Source organism: Lepidochelys kempii, chromosome 15, assembly GCF_965140285.1.
Source record: "Lepidochelys kempii isolate rLepKem1 chromosome 15, rLepKem1.hap1, whole genome shotgun sequence".
NCBI lineage: Eukaryota > Metazoa > Chordata > Testudines > Cheloniidae > Lepidochelys > Lepidochelys kempii.
The window spans coordinates 30,580,487-30,599,516 of record NC_136394.1 but is presented as its reverse complement, the minus strand read 5'-3'; the positions used below and the strand labels follow the sequence as shown (position 1 = coordinate 30,599,516).

The following is a 19,030-nucleotide window of genomic DNA, read 5'->3' as shown; positions in this document are numbered from 1 at the left end:
AATTCCAGCCATTAGATTTCACTGCAAGAGCGAGGGCTTGCAGTGGACTATGGAAACATTATTCAAATTTCTTCCGGCTTTCCCTTAAAAATATCCCACTCATTTTGCAAAAGATTAATATTGAACTTCGCATCAGCATGTTCCCATTGCTCCTTGCCAGATTCTCCGGAAAACTCCTCCTCTGGAGTTTATTGATGTGTTTACTCTAAAACCAAGGACAGAGCAAGGCAAAGCTCATGCAAAATAGTTACAGTATGTTTCAGGCTACAGAGCAAGGCAAGGCCTGGGGTCTCCAGCCTATGCTGGCTCTGTTGTAGCTCTGGTGGCGTGCAGGCTCTTTATCCCAAAGTATTGGAGGGTATTTTGAGGTAGTGTTGCCCAGTGGATAGGGCACAAGACTGGGACTCAGGAGACCTTGTTTCTGTTCCCAGCTCTGACATTGATCTGCTGGGTGGCCTTGGGTCAGTCACTTTCCTTCTCTATGCCTGTTCTTTCCTGCCCTGTCCGTCTTGTCTAATAGATAGTAAGCTCTTCAGGGCAGAGGCTCTCTCTATCTATGGGCCTGTGCGATGCCCCCCCACACTCTCATTAGGGGGCTCAAGGCACTACCAGCAGGCATGGAAGTGATCTGGAGCCTATGTGCAGAGCACAGCTATTGCATTACACGAAATGCTGCTACAGACCTAGACCAGCCGCTTTTCGGTGCCTGGAGCCCGATGGCTCCACGTGACCAGTATGCTCCATCTCAGCGGCTGCGGTTCACATTCCTATTCACAGGCTAATACTGCATATCACTCTGGTTGGCCCGGGCCCAGTTAGATTGGAGAGCAAAGCCGGCATGGCTGTAAGGACACAGGCCTTCAGGGTGCCAAAGAGACCCATTTCCCCAAGTACCCAACGTTAACAGGCTGTTCCTTACACTCTTCCCGACCATCCATCTCTTTGGGGGTCTGTGGAGCTGCCAGGACTTTTGACAGGTGCTGGTGGGGCACGCACGTTATTGGCCTTAGAGCTGGGCAAACTATTCACAGCAAAACAACTTATGAGACAAACGTAATGAAACAAATCACTAAAGTCACTCCATTCTTTGCCCTGATCTTGCGCGGTGGGCTTTTGCTTTAATTTTTTTTTGTTATTTGAAGAGTTGGCGTCAAAGCTGGGCACTCCCTTGTCACGCCAGCCTGCATGGGAAGTAGGGTGTCAGGTAGGAGAGGGGAACAGAAAAGCATGGGAATAAGACACCTACGGCAGCATTTCTCCCAAGTGTTTCCATTGTGTTAATGGGAAGCATCGTGGTAACGACAATATCGCTAATGTACCTCAGAACTGGTAAACTTTCTGTCCGAGACCAAGATCTCATGGCAAGAAGCATGGTCGAGGCAGGGAGACTGGGATAGTGGTCATGAAGCAAGCTGGCTAAACACAGAATATGAAGAATTTCTATGGCAATATACTCCACATGATGGTTAATAAGAACTGATAAATCTTAGAATTTTATATGCCTGCACGACACTGTAGTATCTAAATGGGGCAGGGGAAGTTCCCATTTCAAAGGTACTTCTGCCCCTTTCTATTTTCAGTATCACTTCGTATCAGGCAACAGGCAATCACACGCAAGGGTAAAACTGGGTTGTGAGAGAGATTACACAATGACCAGATTTAATGGGAGAATAGCTATGCTGGGAATTGTGGTATGCTGGGATAATTAAAATGTCTTAGCAAAGCAAAAGCATCCATTAAATACAACTGGCATCCAAGCTTTGTACTCTAATTTATTGTCATTGTTTGAATGCAACACATTTTGTACATGCAAAGATCCACCATAGACAGCAGTTTACTGTAGTTCACTTTTATTGCAGTTCCTTTTCACATTTTCATCTGCTTTTCTATTGATATGAAAACTCTTAGTTGTAAAATATAAAATTACTTCTGTACAGAACAAATCCTCAGGGGAGGGACTGGAATGGTATTCATTTGTATCTTTTACCAAACAAGATACTGTAATTTTCTCTTTTTTACTTTAAAAATAAAGGTATTTTCCCATATGTTCATTTTCTTGGTAACATCTTCACTTACATTTATTTTTGCAATGACTAAAGTGCCCCAAAATCCTGCTTCGTTTGCCAAGTTCATGGAAGATGCACATAGATAAGGCAGTTGCAAAACATCACAGAGGGTAGGGATAATATATTGTACTGAGTTTTCTTTCCTAATAGAACTCCATTTCCTCTTGCTGTCAGCTTCTTTAATCCCTTTGAGAAATGCTCACAGCACTATTAGAAAACAACATCTTTTGTAAATATCTGGCAACGCTAAACTTGGAATCATAGTCATACAAGTATATACACAATAGACAGAATATCTGTATTACTTAGGAAACTATGTAGTACAAAATATTTTCTATAGCACAACATTTATTCCTTGTGTGATCCATATTTACATGTTCTATAAGGCTATGCAGAATGATATAAAAGTTTTTATCTATACAATAGCTTCTTTAACAGGCTTGATACAGTCAGCATGTTCAATATGGTAAGAAGAAAATCCATAAACCACACGAACCTCCCCTTCTCTCCAAATCCCTTCAATAGGATGAAAAAATCACGTCAACACATATTTTGGTAAAAATATTTTCAACTGAGGGATGGCATGGGATGGGACAGACCAAACAGTGGTTTGAAGTGCCTCAGGGAAAGCACATTGATATGAGAAAGGATTTCCAATCACACCCTGGAACCGACGTATTTCGCATACGGCTCATCACACATTCTCCCTGCCCTGTATCATTGTAATCAAGAGCCTGCATTGACCAAATATCCTTAGACTCTGGTATCCTGGATGACAGAGGACTCGGAATATTGTGCTCATTGGTTCATATTCAAACCCACTGTAAAAGGCAGCACTCCACAGATGTTAATGTGGTTGTAGCCAACCAGTGAAGCCTGGTCTTCACTCGGGGGGGAAAAGGTGTGTTCTTGGCTCCAGTGAAAATTCTAGGTAACTAAAAGTAGAATCCTAGTGAAGAAAAGGCAGTTTACTGCTAGCAAGTCGATTCAACAAACAAACTGCCTTGCCTTTACTAGGACTGTACCTCAAGTTAGCTAACTTGAGTTCAGAACACACTTTTTTCCTAGTGAAGACCAGACCTTACACCAAATCTGGATTTGGCCCTTCGTCCATGGGTTGGGTTAATTAGCAATGCAATGTTAGCATCTTGCAAGCTTAGCTGCAGAGGTGGGCTGTGAGCTCTAAGAAGAGAGGACATATTTTGCAAAAAAAATGGGGGCCCAGAGTTAACATACAGAAACAGCGGAGACCCTTTCTAATCTAATGTTTAAAGGCCAAACGCTGCCTTTGGATATTGGTGTAGATCTCATCGAACCCAGTGAGAGCATCACACATGTGCCACAGGACAGAATTTGCCTTACCCAACCAGGTACTTAGATGATCCTCATCACTGTAGTATCTGAGTCCCTCTGACACGGGTTTAAGGAGCTGAGCTCCTAACACTTTGTATGAGGTGAGTACGTGTGAACACTATGGTCTCGTCAGTTAAACAGATGCTGTAATGGCAAACCAGCATGGATTGGTTCGTATGAAGGGCAAATAGGAGAAAAAGGAGTTTTCAAGATAGTGCAGAGTTCCACATTCATAGATGGTTCCCGAGTGGCCATGTTAGCATATAAATACACCCTGCCCCACAAGGACACGTTGGCTTGCTTTATACTGTTTATTTTATTACTTAAATTCAAGAACATTAGAAAAGAACATTTACCTCCAGACTGAAATTGTTTCATGTTTTAAATATGAACCTGTGCAAAAGAATTTAAAGATTGTCAGCATTGTCAACTACATTCTTTTCCTCCTGAGATAGCAGGTGCTCTCTCTTACGGTTTAACCTGCCTGAACTGTCCAATTGCAGAAGTCTGGATCAACTCTTCGGTTACAGATTAGCCTGACTGAAGAGGTTTTAAACTTCACTGACACGGAAAGGTATTTGTATGGTAATGAGAGACACCGGGCCCAACTAGATTGACAGAGGTTTAACATTCTATGGAACTGACCCATTTGGTCTAGTCCAAGAAAACCAAATTTCAGTAAATTAGCAGTAATCCTTTACCACTCACAGAACAGCCCTATTGAACATATTTGCATCTCCCAAAAAATTACCTTTCAGTGACTTCCATGATATTTTACAAAACAGACCATGCCTAATTCATGCCAATTATTCTACACAGGACACCTTCACCGAACTCCTTCTCTTATCCAGTATAGAACACATTGCTTGTTTATTTCTAGAACACATTTCTATCATCACAGAATTGTAACATTTTGGACATTTGGTGCAATGGGAGTTTGGACTGATCAACTCTTTTGGTTCCAAAGTTTCAAATAAAATGTGTGACACAGACCCTTCAAAAGCCAATTACACTCAGTTTACACTACATACTTTTGATGGTATTGGGCATAGCCGTGTGCACAGTCAGGATGCAAAGTGTAAAGAAGGCAGCTAATGTCACTGGGTGCCTAGATTTTTAAAGGATTCCAAACTATTTATATTAAACTTACCCTAGAATTGCTCGGATCTCTATTGTGATATTTTGGTACAGCAGGGCTCTCCATGTAGCAACTTTACATTAAACCACATCCACGGTTTACTACCTTACACATTGCAGGCATATTAAGTACATGTACAAACATGTAAAATTAATTACAAACTAATTGATAATGCTGCTCTGGATAGTATGGTTGAGCAAAAGTTTGCAAACAGATGTGGACAAACTGGAGAAAGTCCAGAGGAGAGCAATAAAAATGATGAAAGGTTTAGGAAACATGACCTATGAGGAAAGACTGAAAGAATTAGATTTGTTTAGTCTGGAGAACAGAAGACTGAGAGGGGACATGATAACAGTTTTCAAGTACATAAAAGGTTGTTACAAGGAGGGAGAAAAATTATTCTCGTTAACCTCTGAGGCTAGGACAAAAAGCTATGGGCTTAAATAGCAGCAAGGGAGGTTTAGGTTGGACATTAGGAAAAACTTCCTAACTGTCAGGGTAGTTAAGCACTGAAACAAATTGCCTAGGGAGGTTGTGAAATCTCCCTCACTGGAAGTTTTTAAGAGTAGGTTAGACAATCATCTGTCAGAGATGGTCTAGATAATACTTAGGCCTGTCTTGAGGACAAGGGACTGGACTAGATGACCTTTCAAGGTCCCTACAATTCTCTGATTCTATGATTTGTGAATTAGTAGCGGGCAGTTTCTGATATACAATGCTTCTGGTGGTTTGCCAGCAATAACTAGGTGATCAAAACAAAATACCAGAGGGTGGGAAGCTAAATCTCTGTGCAAGCAAGAAGCAAGTTTTTTAATCCTACACAACCACGTTAAAAATGTTAAAATGGAAAGCAGAAATTTAGCATCTTTGTGTACAGCAGGTAATACAAAACCAGTAAAAACACTGACTTAGCATATACTAACCTCAAGATACACAGCCATAAACAAGGTGAATTTGCAAAAACAAATAAAGGAGAAGAAAAGGCCAATTGGCGATTCCAGTGAATATGAAATGTACATGCTTGTACTGATCCTAAAACATAAGTGGATTAAAATTCTAGGGGCGGACTCTCCTAATTTCAGTGAAAAAAGGGGCACTAACGACGTATTTCTAAGTTCCATACACCAGACTGATTTACATTTACTTTTTGAAACTATTGCTCTACTAATACAGCTGTGGGATGAAGTACACAGAGAAAACCGTGATGGTCTTAAATAAAAAGAACAAAATACTTCTGCAAAAGCACCCTGTATTCAATGGTGAATGCCAAACACCAGCTATCTCCATCTATCACACTTACAAAGAGAGTTCAGGTAAAAGTGAGTTAAGAGTTAAAACTTACTCTTAAAATAGCTTCCAATAGTTATTAATACAAAAAAATATATATCATACATGAAGAACATGCTGCAGGTAAGAGTTCATTCCTGGCTCATATTAACAGCAAGTTATAATCTGTGATTGTTAAAGTAAAATAGTAAAAAGTTTCATAAGCATTATTTGCAATTAAAATGGACTTAATCTAAAGAAAGGAGTTTTACAGCATGTTATCATATGTGTAATAAATATTTATGATTTCAATAATTACATGATGGGAACCTGGAGTCACAAGAGAAAATAGATATTTAATTCACATACAATATGAAGAAATAAAAGATCAGAAAAAAACCACTATCCCATTCAACCTTATCCTAAAGATTTTTTCTGTCAGACATATATAAGATTAAACATTTCTCACTAGCAGTAAAACTACAGTAAATTTCAGTGCATTGTCCATAGAGAAATGGAAACACATACTCATTCAAAGGGCTTTGCCAATATGCAAAACCAATCCCCTCAGTATATCAGAATGCACAGCAAAAACACTGCAGCTGACAATCTAAAGAGTTTGTGGCTTTCATTTTGTTGCATCAGGAAGCGTTAGACAAAATGCTCCGTCATTAAAGACGGGTTTCAGAGTAGCAGCCGTGTTAGTCTGTATTCACAAAAAGAAAAGGAGTACTTTTCCACAAGTGCTCCTTTTCTTTTTGTCATTAAAGAGACACTATCAAGTTGCTCAATCCTAAAATTAAACCTCCCTCAGCATTTTTATGCTCGCAAATAAATTTATTTGGGTTTTGAATACCGTAAAAAAAAAAGAAAGCCACTCACGCTTAGCAAGGGAAATTAAAAGTGACCAACATTCTTCTGTCACACCTAAAAACCCTGCAGCTAATACTGTTCAAATTGTACACACCAACACCATCAAGAACATCTGGTACACAACTGACAAAACAAGTTGGCTGATGCATTACAAGCACAGAAAAATACAAAGCTTGCCTAAAAGTTACGTTTCCAAAATAAAAACAGGTCCCACACCACATAAACAATGGGCAGAAAATATATACAACTAGTTTTAAAAAGCAGTCAACAGTGTCTCTAATAGTTTGGACAACTGCGCTCCTCTGAAAGCTTCTCCCCCTTCCCCTTATGGGCGGGGGGAGGGGAAAGGGGAGGTTATCCACATGAAAGAGGGCAGAAGCGTGACTCCATTTGGCAGTAATATTTGAGAATTCACTGAGCTGTGGCAGAAGAAACTGTAAAACAGTGTATCTGGCATTGTCACCTCTCTTACATGGAGCAGGGCAAAGAACTGAACAAAGACATTTTTATTTTGAAGTGAAAAAATATTCATTTGTATTTCTATAAAATAAGGGGTGCTACTGTTAGAATTCTGATAGTAAAAGGGAGAAGAGCATACTGGTCATATCTCTTGACATACTGCAGTTATTTACTGAAATACAGGCTGGGAGTGAACTCACCTCATTTGTGACTTCTTTAGAACAAAAGTTGGCACATGGTTTATGGCAGCTAAAAACTTGACGGATGGCAGACAAAGGTTACCCTTTGGCTAGCAGGTGCACTGTTGTGGTAGTAACACATAAGACAAGCCTTCTGAAACACTGAGCAGGAAAAGGGAAAATGCGTGCAAGTGCGGGTGCCCGGTTTTTAACATTTAATTTATATAATAACCTTTCAGCGGGAGACAAGAACTGCAGTGCAGTAGACAGCGAACACTGTGTTTTGCTTCCAGAATGCAACTGTGTGCAGCTTCATCATATCTGACTGTTCAGGCCCGAACAGTTTGCCACAGAAGGTTATGAGAATAGCAGAATAGAAAGAGCTCGTCTGCTTTGATTCAATTCTCCCTTCCATTACACTTGCTCTCCTTATCGGAGTCCTGGCGGGGCCTACCTTACGGAATGAGCTTTCCCATTAGCGTATATTTTTAAAGATTTTCTGGAAAGAGCACTTGGGGAAAAGTAAGTAACTAATATATATTTTAAATACAGTATCCATTTATAATTTACTTATAAATGAACTTTTTGGTTAAAAAAAATCTTGCCAATTTCAGAATCTGGATCCAAAGACATCAAAATTCTTCTGATGTGACTGACACATCTGTGTTGTGATGTTAGTATTATCTACATTGCTAACATACCAGCATTTGGTCTTACCAAAGTAAAATGTATAGATCATTTCAATAAACAGTTGAGAAGTGAGAGATTGCATTTAGGTGATCCTACAAAATCAGCATAAAAATAAACACTTAAAACTGATATTTACAAAGGTAACTAATAAAAATATCCAGTGGGACAATCTGAGGTGCTTCTAGAATGACATTCAGCAATTACCTGGAACCCTCATATTGACAAGACTATACATCCTTCCTCGTCTCTTCTTTTTGAGTAATAAAAACAATATTTACATCTATTTTTAAAGAAAATTGGTTGACATTATTGCTTTATCATCCTAAGAATATGACATTCTAATGATGCAGTTATGCTACATGCTGACAGACCAGACAATCTCAGTTAAAGAATGAAAAATTAACTTTATGCTCAATCTAAAAATCAACTTGATCTGCCTGATCAGCAGATCATGTGCAAGCATCAGCCAATGAAAAATATCTTTAAAAAAATATCAGTCAAGTTTCATTTTTTAATATGGCAGTAAACAGGATTTGTTCTTTCACTCTCTCTTCCACAAACTTCATTCTGAATAGGAACCACTATTAGTTCACAAGGAAGATGAATATAAATTTAAAATTTTGTTATTTTCATAAACAAATACAAACCCCAGCCTTTACACTTGACGTGCCTACTAGCATTCACATGCTTGAGTTACTGAACATAGCTTAATTCTGCAGAGATGTCATCTTTGTTTGAAGGCAAGGGGACTTCTTCTGATGCGCCGTATTTCCTAGAACAAATGTTACCCTCTGGCAAGACCTTCTGAAGTACTAACTATACTGCACCATCTCTTACTTCAGGTAGTTCTAAAGTGACTATATCCTTCCCTATCTGAGAAGATACAGCTTTGTATTTGTCTATGAATATTAAGCAGCTTTCTCCACAAAGCAGGAAGGCACCATGCACATAGCAGTCGAGGCAGGAAGCAAACAGCAGCAGCATGATGTGTGAATGTTAGGTTCAGATGAGTTAAGGCTTCTGTTATACTTCTCGGTCTTTTCCTAGTCATAATCAGTGTCTGAAAAGGAAATAAAACACAGAAGCTGTTTGACATTGTTCATAAATGTAACTAACCACATCACCCTCGGGACTCTCAAGTCTCGGTGACACGTGTACACCATCGATGATGCTCTTTGCATGTTGCTGGTGCAGCAGCAGCAAGCTATTTTGTGTTATTAAATTGCATATGAACTATTAAGAGCATCACTGAAACCAAGTGCTCCAATGCTTTAAATAGCTATCTGCAGAACCTGCCCATTAAACAATGACAACACTTCTTAGTAGGACTCTACATATTGTTATAAAATTAGCAGAATGATGAATGTTATCATCATAGAATTGCCTGCTGAGAAGTTAATAGCGCCTTCATCTGGGGTAGTAAATAAGGCTAAACAACAATAAGAGAAAGGGGAAAACAGCATAATCTGTACAGTAAATTCCAATGAAATCGGATCTGCTTCATTATGGAAATATTTTTCTGTCTTGGACATGGAGTGCACAGTTACATACAACATGTGTATACTCTTTGCTTGCAGAGTCAGTGTACAGGCAGGTTCAGAACAGATTTTCCACTCAAAGCTTCAGATCATTAGCATCAGCTTTAAGGGGCTTGAGCATTGCAAAGATGTGTCTGCTGCATGTCCAGCCACATGGCTGTACCAGTCACAGCAAGAGCTTACCCAGACCCTGTGGAAATAGGGTGAGAATACTTGAACAAACATTGTTTCTGCCAGACTGCAAGGGCTAAAGGTAACTGCATGTTACTTTTCCATCATCTAAGAATCTCTTTTGGCTGAAAAGACAGGAGACTTCACAGCAAAGCAGTCAGATGCAAATTCTACAGAGTGACACCTCTAATTTTGCTGTACTGTACCTTCTCAAACCTGATTCTCGTGCTGGCTCTGCCTCTTCTTCGATTTCAGCTCTTTCAGCCATTGAGGAGACATTTCTTCTGATCTAAGGACACAGCAAAATAAACTTTATCCTACAATGACAATACCTCATTACAGAAACAAAATCAAAATAAGCCATATTCTTCTAGGATCCGAGCAATGAAATGACCAGCTATTTCTGAATTTACAGCTTGCTGGGATTTAAACAGCTCTCTCACCTGTTCTCCTTCTCAGCACTAGAGGGCAGTACCCTGCCACCAGGAGCTCCTTGCTGGAGCTGGGATTTAAATAGCTGTGCAGAATTTATTTCACTGGGACTCTCGGGCTCTTGTCTTTTCCGAAGCTGAGCCTAGAAGAAAGGTTTATTTTTAAAAAAAACTGCTTTTAGATTTCCTTGGAGGACAATCTGATCACTCAAATCATTTCACTGGCGTATGAAGCAGCAGAAAGCACAAGCCTGAAATCCATACACTGCATACATTTATAATGGAATTTACCATAAATCTAAGCTGTTGTGAAAACATACACAAACTATTATGAAGTTAAATTTCCTTCTAAACCACTGCCAATATTTCTATCAATAATACAGGGTCAATGAGTGAAAAAGCTATTTACAACATTGCTATAAGTTTCTTAGGCCATCTAACAGATCATCAAGTTTTCTCCTCTGAACTGTTTGGGGTTCTCAAACTTCACTGCACCACAATGTCCTTCTGACAACAAAAATTACTGTACAACCCCAGGAGCAGGGACCAAAGCCTGAGCCCGCCCAAGCCCCACTGCCCCCGGTGTGGGGACCAAAGCCAAAGCTCAAGGGCTTCACCCCAGGCAGAGGGCCTGTAACCCGAGTCCCGGCGCCCAGGGCTGAAGTCCTCAGGTTTCGGCCCCGAGAGGTGGGGCTCAGGCTTTGGCTCCAGCAAGTCTAAACCAGCTCTGGTGACCCCATTAAAATGGGATCGTGACCCACTTGGGGTCCCGACCCACAGTTTGAGAACCGCTGGGTTAATATATAAATTGCCCTTTCGGGGATTCTTGCACCTTCTGCTGGAGAGCATCTGATGGTAGCCGCTGTCAATCATGGGATGCTGGACTAGATGGACCCCTGACCTAATCTAGTATGATCTGTCTATCTTCACCTTGAGAACAGAGTGGTCCATGCCTGGAAAAACAGGAAGCCTCTGAGGTTGAACAGCTGAGGATCTCTCAGTTCGGTGTATTTTTTCTTCCTCATCAGACTCTTCCTGTTTTGTAGATTTCTCTTCTAACAAAAATTACAATGACCAGATGTTATTTCACCCCAGACGCATTTAAATAGAAACAAAGCAAGTTGGTCAGCAAACTTCCTGTCTATGCCTTGACCTCATAACCCTCTTCCTCGGTAACAATGTAACATAGTAGAATCATGAAGACTCAGTGGAAGTTATTTGACATGATTAAGCACTCATACCATGGCGCTGGGCACATTGTAAATACCTAATGGTAGAGAGACTCTGTTTATTAGGGCTGTAAAAGGGCAGAATTGCATACTTAAATTAATTCAGCTATTGCTTCTGAATTGCTCCGTTTATACATTAAAGCATCAAAGCACATGTGTGTATGTTACAGTTAAGTTTACAATAGCTCAGTTCACTCACATTCACTGGCCTCTTACTTGGAAATTACTACATTTTGGCTTTGCACAATGATCATCAGAGGTCACAGCTTGAACCAAAAACAGCTGTAGCTTTGTAATATTAACATTTCTGATTCAATGTCTTAAAATGAACATTGCATTTTGTATTGAGTCAGATCACTAATCATGCACGCAAGTGCAGCTAGTTACTAGCAACATGAGAACAGAGCAGTCGGCACACTCAACCATGCAATAGCTGGGATAACTTGCTCTTCATGTCCCTGAAACAGAAACCAGCAGAAGGGGCTAGTTTGATCGTACACTCTTTTCTCCCATCCATTGAGCCTTAAGATCCTCCACTGTATTCTGTACTTCCCTGGGGAGTCCAGAGGACTGCAGCTATAAGGTTGATGCATAACTATGATGGTTACCATAGAACCAGAGGCTGTGTCAGCTGATTGAGAGAAGACCGTAAACACGCTTTGACAATCGCCTTTAGTGATGAAGGCTTGAAACTGGTCCTTCTGCTCTTGTGGCAAAAGTGAGAACATTTGCTATAGTTCATACCGTTGTACTTTGCCATCAAGGCATGATAGCTGGCTACCCAGGGCAACCAAAGAGTAGCTTTTGTGGCCAAAAAGGTGCAGGAGCTTAAGGTTGTTGTAAGGTGTATTGTTGTAAGGTGTTGATCTAGACCAGCGAGGGTAAAGTTTTTGGCCCGAGGGCCACATCTGGGTGGGGAAATTGTATGCAGGGCCATGAATGTAGGGCTTGGGCATGGGGTTGGGATGTGGTAGGGAGTGTGTGCAGTATGCAGGAAGGGGCTCAAGGCAAGGGGTTGAGCTGTAGGAGGGGTGCAGCAGGGGGCTGGGGTGTAGGAGGAAATGTGGGGTGCAGAAGGGTCTGTGGTATGCAGGAGGGGGCTCAGGGCAAGGGGTTGGGGCGCAGGAGGGCTGCGGGGTGTGGCAGGGGGCTCAGGGCACAGGGTTGGAGTGCAGGGTGCAGGAGGGGTTTGGCGTGCGGGCTCCAGCCCAGTGCCGCTTACCCCAAGCAGCTCTAGGATGGCCAGCATGTTCGGCAGTGGCTCCTGGGGGTGGGGCAGGCAGCTCCGCCGCGCGTTGCCCTCACCTGCGGGTACCACCCCCGAAGCTCCCATTGGCCGCAGTTCCCCATTCCCGGCCAATGGGAGCTGCAGGGGGCGGTGCCTTCAGGCAAGGGCAGCACGTGGAGCCATCTGCTCCTCCCTCCCCCAGGGGCCACAGGGACGTGGTGCAGGGCCAGGGCAGGCAGGGAGTCTGCCTTAGCCCCGTGCACCATGGGGCTGGCAATCCCATGGGCCGGATTGAAAGCCTTGATGGGACGTAGTTTGCCCTCCTCTGATCTAGACCAACGTTGCCTGCTTCTCTCATTAATGGCATTGATTACCAGAGAGTTTGGGATGAGATGGGAGAAAAGGCACTCTGACCCTTTAGCTGGTACATAGTGCTTCTTGTCAGCCTGCTTGCATGGAGGCAAGGCAGTAGCTATTGTTTGCCATAGTGTACGGGCTGGAGGCTATAGGGCATCATTAATAGGCAAGGCTACCTCACCTTGAGGAGAGGTATGTACAACATGCACCAGGAGTGCTGCGGTTCTTGTATCTCCTCCAAGGGATTGGTAAAGCCTCCGCCACCCTTTTCCTCCATTCTTGGAAGTCTTTGAAGTCACCCACGTAGGATGGGGGAGGGAACATAATTGCCTTGTCTCATGAGGAAGAGGATTTATTAGATGGTAGTGCCTTCTCCTCTGCCCTTAGCTCTTGTTCTTCTAAAGGATCTTCCTTGGGAAGAGGGTTCTGGGGTACCAGTGGTGACACTTTATAGAACTAATCACCAGACAGGATCCAAGGGTTCCAGAAAGCCCGAAGTGACAGGGCATAAGGAAAGGGAGAGGGACCTCCAGGTTGCTATTGCCAAGGCTGATGGGTCAGACGTCATCTGGTTCCTGTGGTCTCATCCTTAGGATACAGCACAGGAAAGGTGGTAGAATCCTGTAGGGAAATGTCTGAGTCTGAAGAAGTGTCATCCCTTGTATTCAGCGGAGGAGCTAAGCAGTACTGGAGGGTATGCCAGTACCAGAGGGTGCATCAGTACTGGCAAAAATCCTTCTTGGTACTCCTCAGGAGAGGGAATTTGGGCTCTAATGACACTTGGAGAGCCTCTGAGAAAGAAATCCAACCAGTATCAGAGCTCTTAGACACGGATCCCCAGGCTGAGATCCGCCAAGTGGCACTGGAGAGGGTATGGATGGTATGGTCCTACGCTCTTTATGGCCATGGCTCTAGGAAGAGGTCAAAGATGCTTTCTTCAAAGAGTCCCTCCCTCTGCTTGGAGGGCTCCAATGAGGCTACCACTTGTTCGCTGAGAGACTTCTTGGTACACAGGGAGCTAGAAGCCTTTTTTGCAGGTACCCACCTCTTGGTACCAAAGGAACCATAAGCCTCGGCACTACTCATACTGTGAGGCAAGGTCTCCCTATTTCCTGGTCTCTGGGCCAATTTCTCCCATCCGGGGATCAAGGTATTTTCTCTTTAGTAGATTTTGAAGTCTTCAAATGTGTCCCTTCATCTCTGCTCACTGAAGCTGAAGAAATCACTGGAAGGCCTCAGAGGCTGACCCCAGTGTATGGGTGAGAGGGTGGAAAGGTGCAGGGGAAGATTTGGACTCTGAAGTGGTGGTGGGTCTCAAAGTGAATGCTCAATAAGGAGCAACTTCAGCCTCTCTCAGGTTCCCGGATCTGCTCTTGAAGCTAAAGCAGACTTGCACTTTGACAGGATTTGAGACTCTCCACGACAGCTGGAATGCCCATTGTTGAGGGGAAAGGACCTGTGTCAGGTCTGTCAGGGTTTGAAGCCCAGGATTTTAGGCACACCCAAGGAAGAAAGGCAGCAAATGAACAGGGGCCAAGGGCAAGAGGCCCTGACCATGGAACAAAAGGGGGGACCCGCTAAACCACAGAACTTTTGGTGGGGAAAGAAAATGTAAAACAACAAACTAAAATAAGGGACTAACATTAATAAAATAATAGGAACAACAAGGAAAAAAACAAGGTAGGTATGCTAAGTTAGTGAACATCTCTAGTCACAGGTGGTTGAGAAGGAACTGGAGTCCACCCCGCACTGTATATCCTCAGGCTGAAGCACAAAGACATGTGGACCTGCACACACTGCTGACAAAAATCTCTGAAGGTGCACACACAACTAAAGCGGAGTACCCACAGGGACATTAGCTCAAAGGAGAGAGAAGATTCTATCGAGGACATAATATATCTCCAACCCCGCAGCACTATGACTAATTATTTCACAGGACTGAGAGGGATACCTGTGGAGTCTTTAAACATCCAAGTGCTGTCTGTCTCCTGCATCGCAGAGAGTTTGTTTTCAGATTCTATCTGTCTGCTTCTCCTGAGCGAATGGGAGCTAGGTGGCCGGTGGCGAATCCTTTTGCTGAGTTGCACACGGGTTTTCAGGACACTGGAATCCAGTATAGAAGTTTGCTTTTAAAGAGAAAAAGGTTACCCTCAAATGTGGCAATTTCAATTAGTCTGAAAATAGAGCAGTTCATTCCATAACTACTTCAGGTCTTATTTTTAAGCATAACCATATTTCAGCTTAATTAGGACTACTTTTGTTTTAATTATTATCACTGTTATTTTAAACTCCAATTAAAATCGAATTTACTCAGAGTGCTAAGATGCTGTACAATAACCGATATGGAACTACAGTGGTTTCCCATTTGGACAGTTCCCTGAACTCTGCTTGGTTCTGGATGTCTGATCTGTATAGAAACTGCAGAGTTATTTTTCAATAACCAAACTATGATAATCTGTGTGCTCTTACTAGGTAACAATGGCCATCAGCCAATCAGAAGGCAGGGATTTGCAAAACCGTAAAGTGATTATGCAACTCTCTCTCTCCCTCTGCTACATTTTCCCAGCTCTGATCGGTCCCCATCCTCAGAAATGTCAAGCTGTTTGCCAGCAACAAAAAGACTGAAAGTTAAATACCATGGCCTTTGGTAAAAAGGAGATAATCAGTTATTTAAAACAATGCCATCTCCATACACAAAGGAAAACTGAATGGATTACAGTAGAGCAAAGGCCACCGCAGTTGTATTTAGTGATATAATTCATTGCTGATTATGACTGAGTCTTTTCCCAGAGGCCCTGGGCCCTCCATCCTCCCCTGTGAAAACTTCTATTTTAAAATAAATATTTTAAAAGTTCTCAGTTCAGAAACTAGCCATTCACACAAACAGCACAGGGGCCTTCTAGACTTCAACAGTTCTGCTTGAAGTCATCACTGTTTTGAAATGGCACTTGCAGCTGCTGGGAGGATGGGATCTATGGTCCTATAGCAGAGCCCAATGCAAGGTACCCTACACCCAGAACCCCCTGGCAGTAAGGTGTGAAACCGCTGTGCTGCACTGCCCAGGATGTGGACAATTATCCTTAGTTACGGGAAGAGAAAGTGTTAACCTCCTTCAGACAGTCTTCAGTGCAGTCTGCCGTTGAGCTATACTACTGCTATTTAGGACAGCCACACTAATACGTGAATTCTGCCAACACTCTACATTCCACCTTCCCCAGAGCTGTACTACAAAACAAGGTGTGTGTGTGTGTGTGTGTGTGTCTGTGTGGAGAGAACGTAACAATTCATAGGAAGCTTTCTACAGTATCTGCCACTAGCTGAGATATAATAAAAGATGAGTAACTCTTATTCAAGATAAATTCTTAATTCACAGAGACTGTACCTGAAAGGAGAAATCCACATTGTCTCTAGGTATGCTCTCGTATAGCACTAAAGCAGAGTACAGTCTGCATGACTAGGCACTATATTACCAACATTCCTGTGTAATTCAGGATTCTCAATTTCTCAAAAGATCCTCTTTAAACTAAAATCATTTTAGGAATATGATTTTTAAAAGACTGCAGAAAGATGGTCCCATTGTCAATTAGAAAAGTAGTATTCAAATCCAATATCTGTAGCTTAATCTGCATTTCTCACAGCATGGTGAGCACTAGCAATTTGTATCACTTAACTATGTTGTCTCAGAAATGTATGGTTTCCATTTCCTAGAGCCATTAAACTCTTTTACACAGCACGTCTCCTAGGAGCAGACTGAAAAATGACCAACTGAAGTGCAAACCATTGTCCCTTTGGACTCCTAATAGAATTCACACAGACTTAATAGGAAGGGCAGTCACAAGAACTTTCATTGCAATTTATCTTGAACTTTTCACACAAGAAGTCAATAAAGAAGCCTTAATGGATAAAGAAGCATAGCACAAGGTTGAACATAAAGTTGGGAGAAGACATGGCATAGCATTTTGCTAACAATATAGGTAACGTACTTAAAAATGAACAACTCTTTCCCTTTATGGAGACTTACATCAATGAAGGAGAAGTCAATGGTTTTCTCCTCAGGGTAGGTATCTGCTGGAAGGGGTCCCTCAATACCATCAGTTGAATCCATATCAGTGCTGGAACGGTCCAAACTTGTGCTCCTTTGGTCTTTTAAGGAATGGTGCTGATCGATCATGGAGGCAGGTTCCGTTTGAGAAGAGAGAGAAGACAGCCGGCTATTTGGTGGCTGCTTCCTTGTTGAAACAACATTGCTTTCTGAGGAAGGAGACTCAGGCACAAAGCTGCAACACAAGAGAATGAACTCTGAGGCAGAAGGATACATGAGTGAACATATGTGCAAGTATATTTTATACCATGCATACTCAGAATGCAATCATGCTGTATCGCGTGTTCAGGAACATGTATGCAGCCATCCATGAGAGGGACAGACTATATAGTCCTAGAACTAGTGTGCGGCTTGAGTCATAGGGATAATGGATTGAGGCTGAAGTGAGGAGGCCTCTTCCATAAGCCCCAGAGCAACTACTGTGACCACAACTGCAGCTGCAAATTTGTACCAGTCCCCAGGGCGGAGGAGGAGAATGGCAGACGGATCCATAAACCACAGATCCATCGGCCCTGATCCCACCTCAGCCCCACAACTCCCTGGAGTGCTGCACTGTAATCAAAATTTGCAAAGCTTCACAGTAAACAGTAGTTGTGGACCTCCAAATCCAGCCATGCTTTCTGCAAAGGAGCAGCACCAGTCCAGGTCTTTGCACTGCCACAGATGACAGACAGGATGTGGCCCTTCATCATTCAGAGTGAAAGCTGAAACCACATCTAGAGGCAAGAAATGTATCATTTGGAGACACTACAGGCCAGCAGAGAGGGGTGAATCATTTTCACTGTAATAACTTTTTCACCACCAATGGCTTCACTTAGGATTCACTTACACCAGGGGTACCCAGAGGTGTTCCAGGGGGCACATCAACTCATCTACATGTTTGCTTAGTTTTTCAGCCTACATAAAAAGCATGAGCAAAGTCAGTACAAACTAAGAAAGTAAGCAATTTTTCAGTGATAGGGCGCTGTGACACTTTTATATTTGTATGTCTGATTTTGTAAGCAAGTAGCTTTTAAGTGAGGTGAAACTTGGGGTATGCAACGACAATCTGACTCCTGAAAGGGGTATACTAGTCTAGAAAGGTTGAGAATCACTAGTCTATGCACAAAAATGTGCGTTAACTTAAAATAGCAGTAAAGACACAACAACTTTAACTTGGGTTCAATCCCAGGCTGCCCTGTTACACTTGAGCTGCTAATCAGAGTTACAAGGCAAGTTGCCATGTCTTGTCTGCTATTTTAACCTGAGCCAGTTTATGGAGGTAGGCTACTCCCAGTTAAGAACACTTTTTTTTTTTTTTTGGTGCTGTGTAGACCTATCCTCTAAATCAGTGGTTCTCAAACTTTTTTTTTCTGCAGACCACTTGAAAATTGCTGAGGGTCTCAGCAGACCACTTAATCATCATTCCAAATGTTGTTTGTACCATTAACTAACTACTGTAAAATGTTTTGGATAAAAGCGCTATTGCAATGGATGTGCCCTCTCTTCCTCGCTGCAGCAGCCCTCAAGCTGGGAAGAAGGGGGGGTCTCTCCCCCGCCACAGCAGCCACAGAGCTGGGACTGGGAAGGAGGACCGTCTCTCCCCAGCAGCCACAGCCCTGGAGCTGGGGAAAGTCACCTCTTTCTCTGGCCGCCGCAGCCCTGCACATCCCAAATTCCCCCCACCCCCTCTTCTCACCCCACTGCCCCCTCCCACCTACCCTCTATTTCCCCCAAGGCCCAAGCTGCTTAAGTCACTGGCCTGATCAAAGGTCAGCACTTCCATGACACTCCCATGTCAGGGCAGGTGGGAAGATGCTATCCTGTGATTGGGAGGCATTAAGCTTAAACAGCATGATGATTTATATTTTGTCTTTCCTATCTGCAATTATATTTGTTACTTAAGGTTCGATCTAGTCAGAGAAATACTGAAGGGTTGATCCCTCGATTGGCACACATCAAGAGTTTAAA

At 42.6% G+C, this 19,030-nt stretch overlaps 1 protein-coding gene across 4 annotated transcripts in view; it reads right to left on the bottom strand.

Annotated features, from left to right (window-relative positions):
* Positions 1 to 1,752: 1,752 nt before the first annotated feature.
* The window catches only part of KIAA1671 (KIAA1671 ortholog), a 160,392-nt gene continuing 143,114 nt past the window's right edge, over positions 1,753 to 19,030 (bottom strand). For all 4 annotated transcript variants that reach the window (XM_073313248.2, XM_073313250.2, XM_073313249.2 and 1 more), the window contains 6 exons: positions 17,000 to 17,255; positions 14,930 to 15,104; positions 11,095 to 11,219; positions 10,177 to 10,307; positions 9,940 to 10,022; positions 1,753 to 9,084 (listed from right to left, as the gene is read on the bottom strand). In XM_073313248.2, the coding sequence (XP_073169349.1) occupies positions 9,944 to 10,022; positions 10,177 to 10,307; positions 11,095 to 11,219; positions 14,930 to 15,104; positions 17,000 to 17,255 (766 nt within the window). In that variant the 3' untranslated portion in view covers positions 1,753 to 9,084; positions 9,940 to 9,943. The remainder of the gene's footprint in view (positions 9,085 to 9,939; positions 10,023 to 10,176; positions 10,308 to 11,094; positions 11,220 to 14,929; positions 15,105 to 16,999; positions 17,256 to 19,030) is intronic.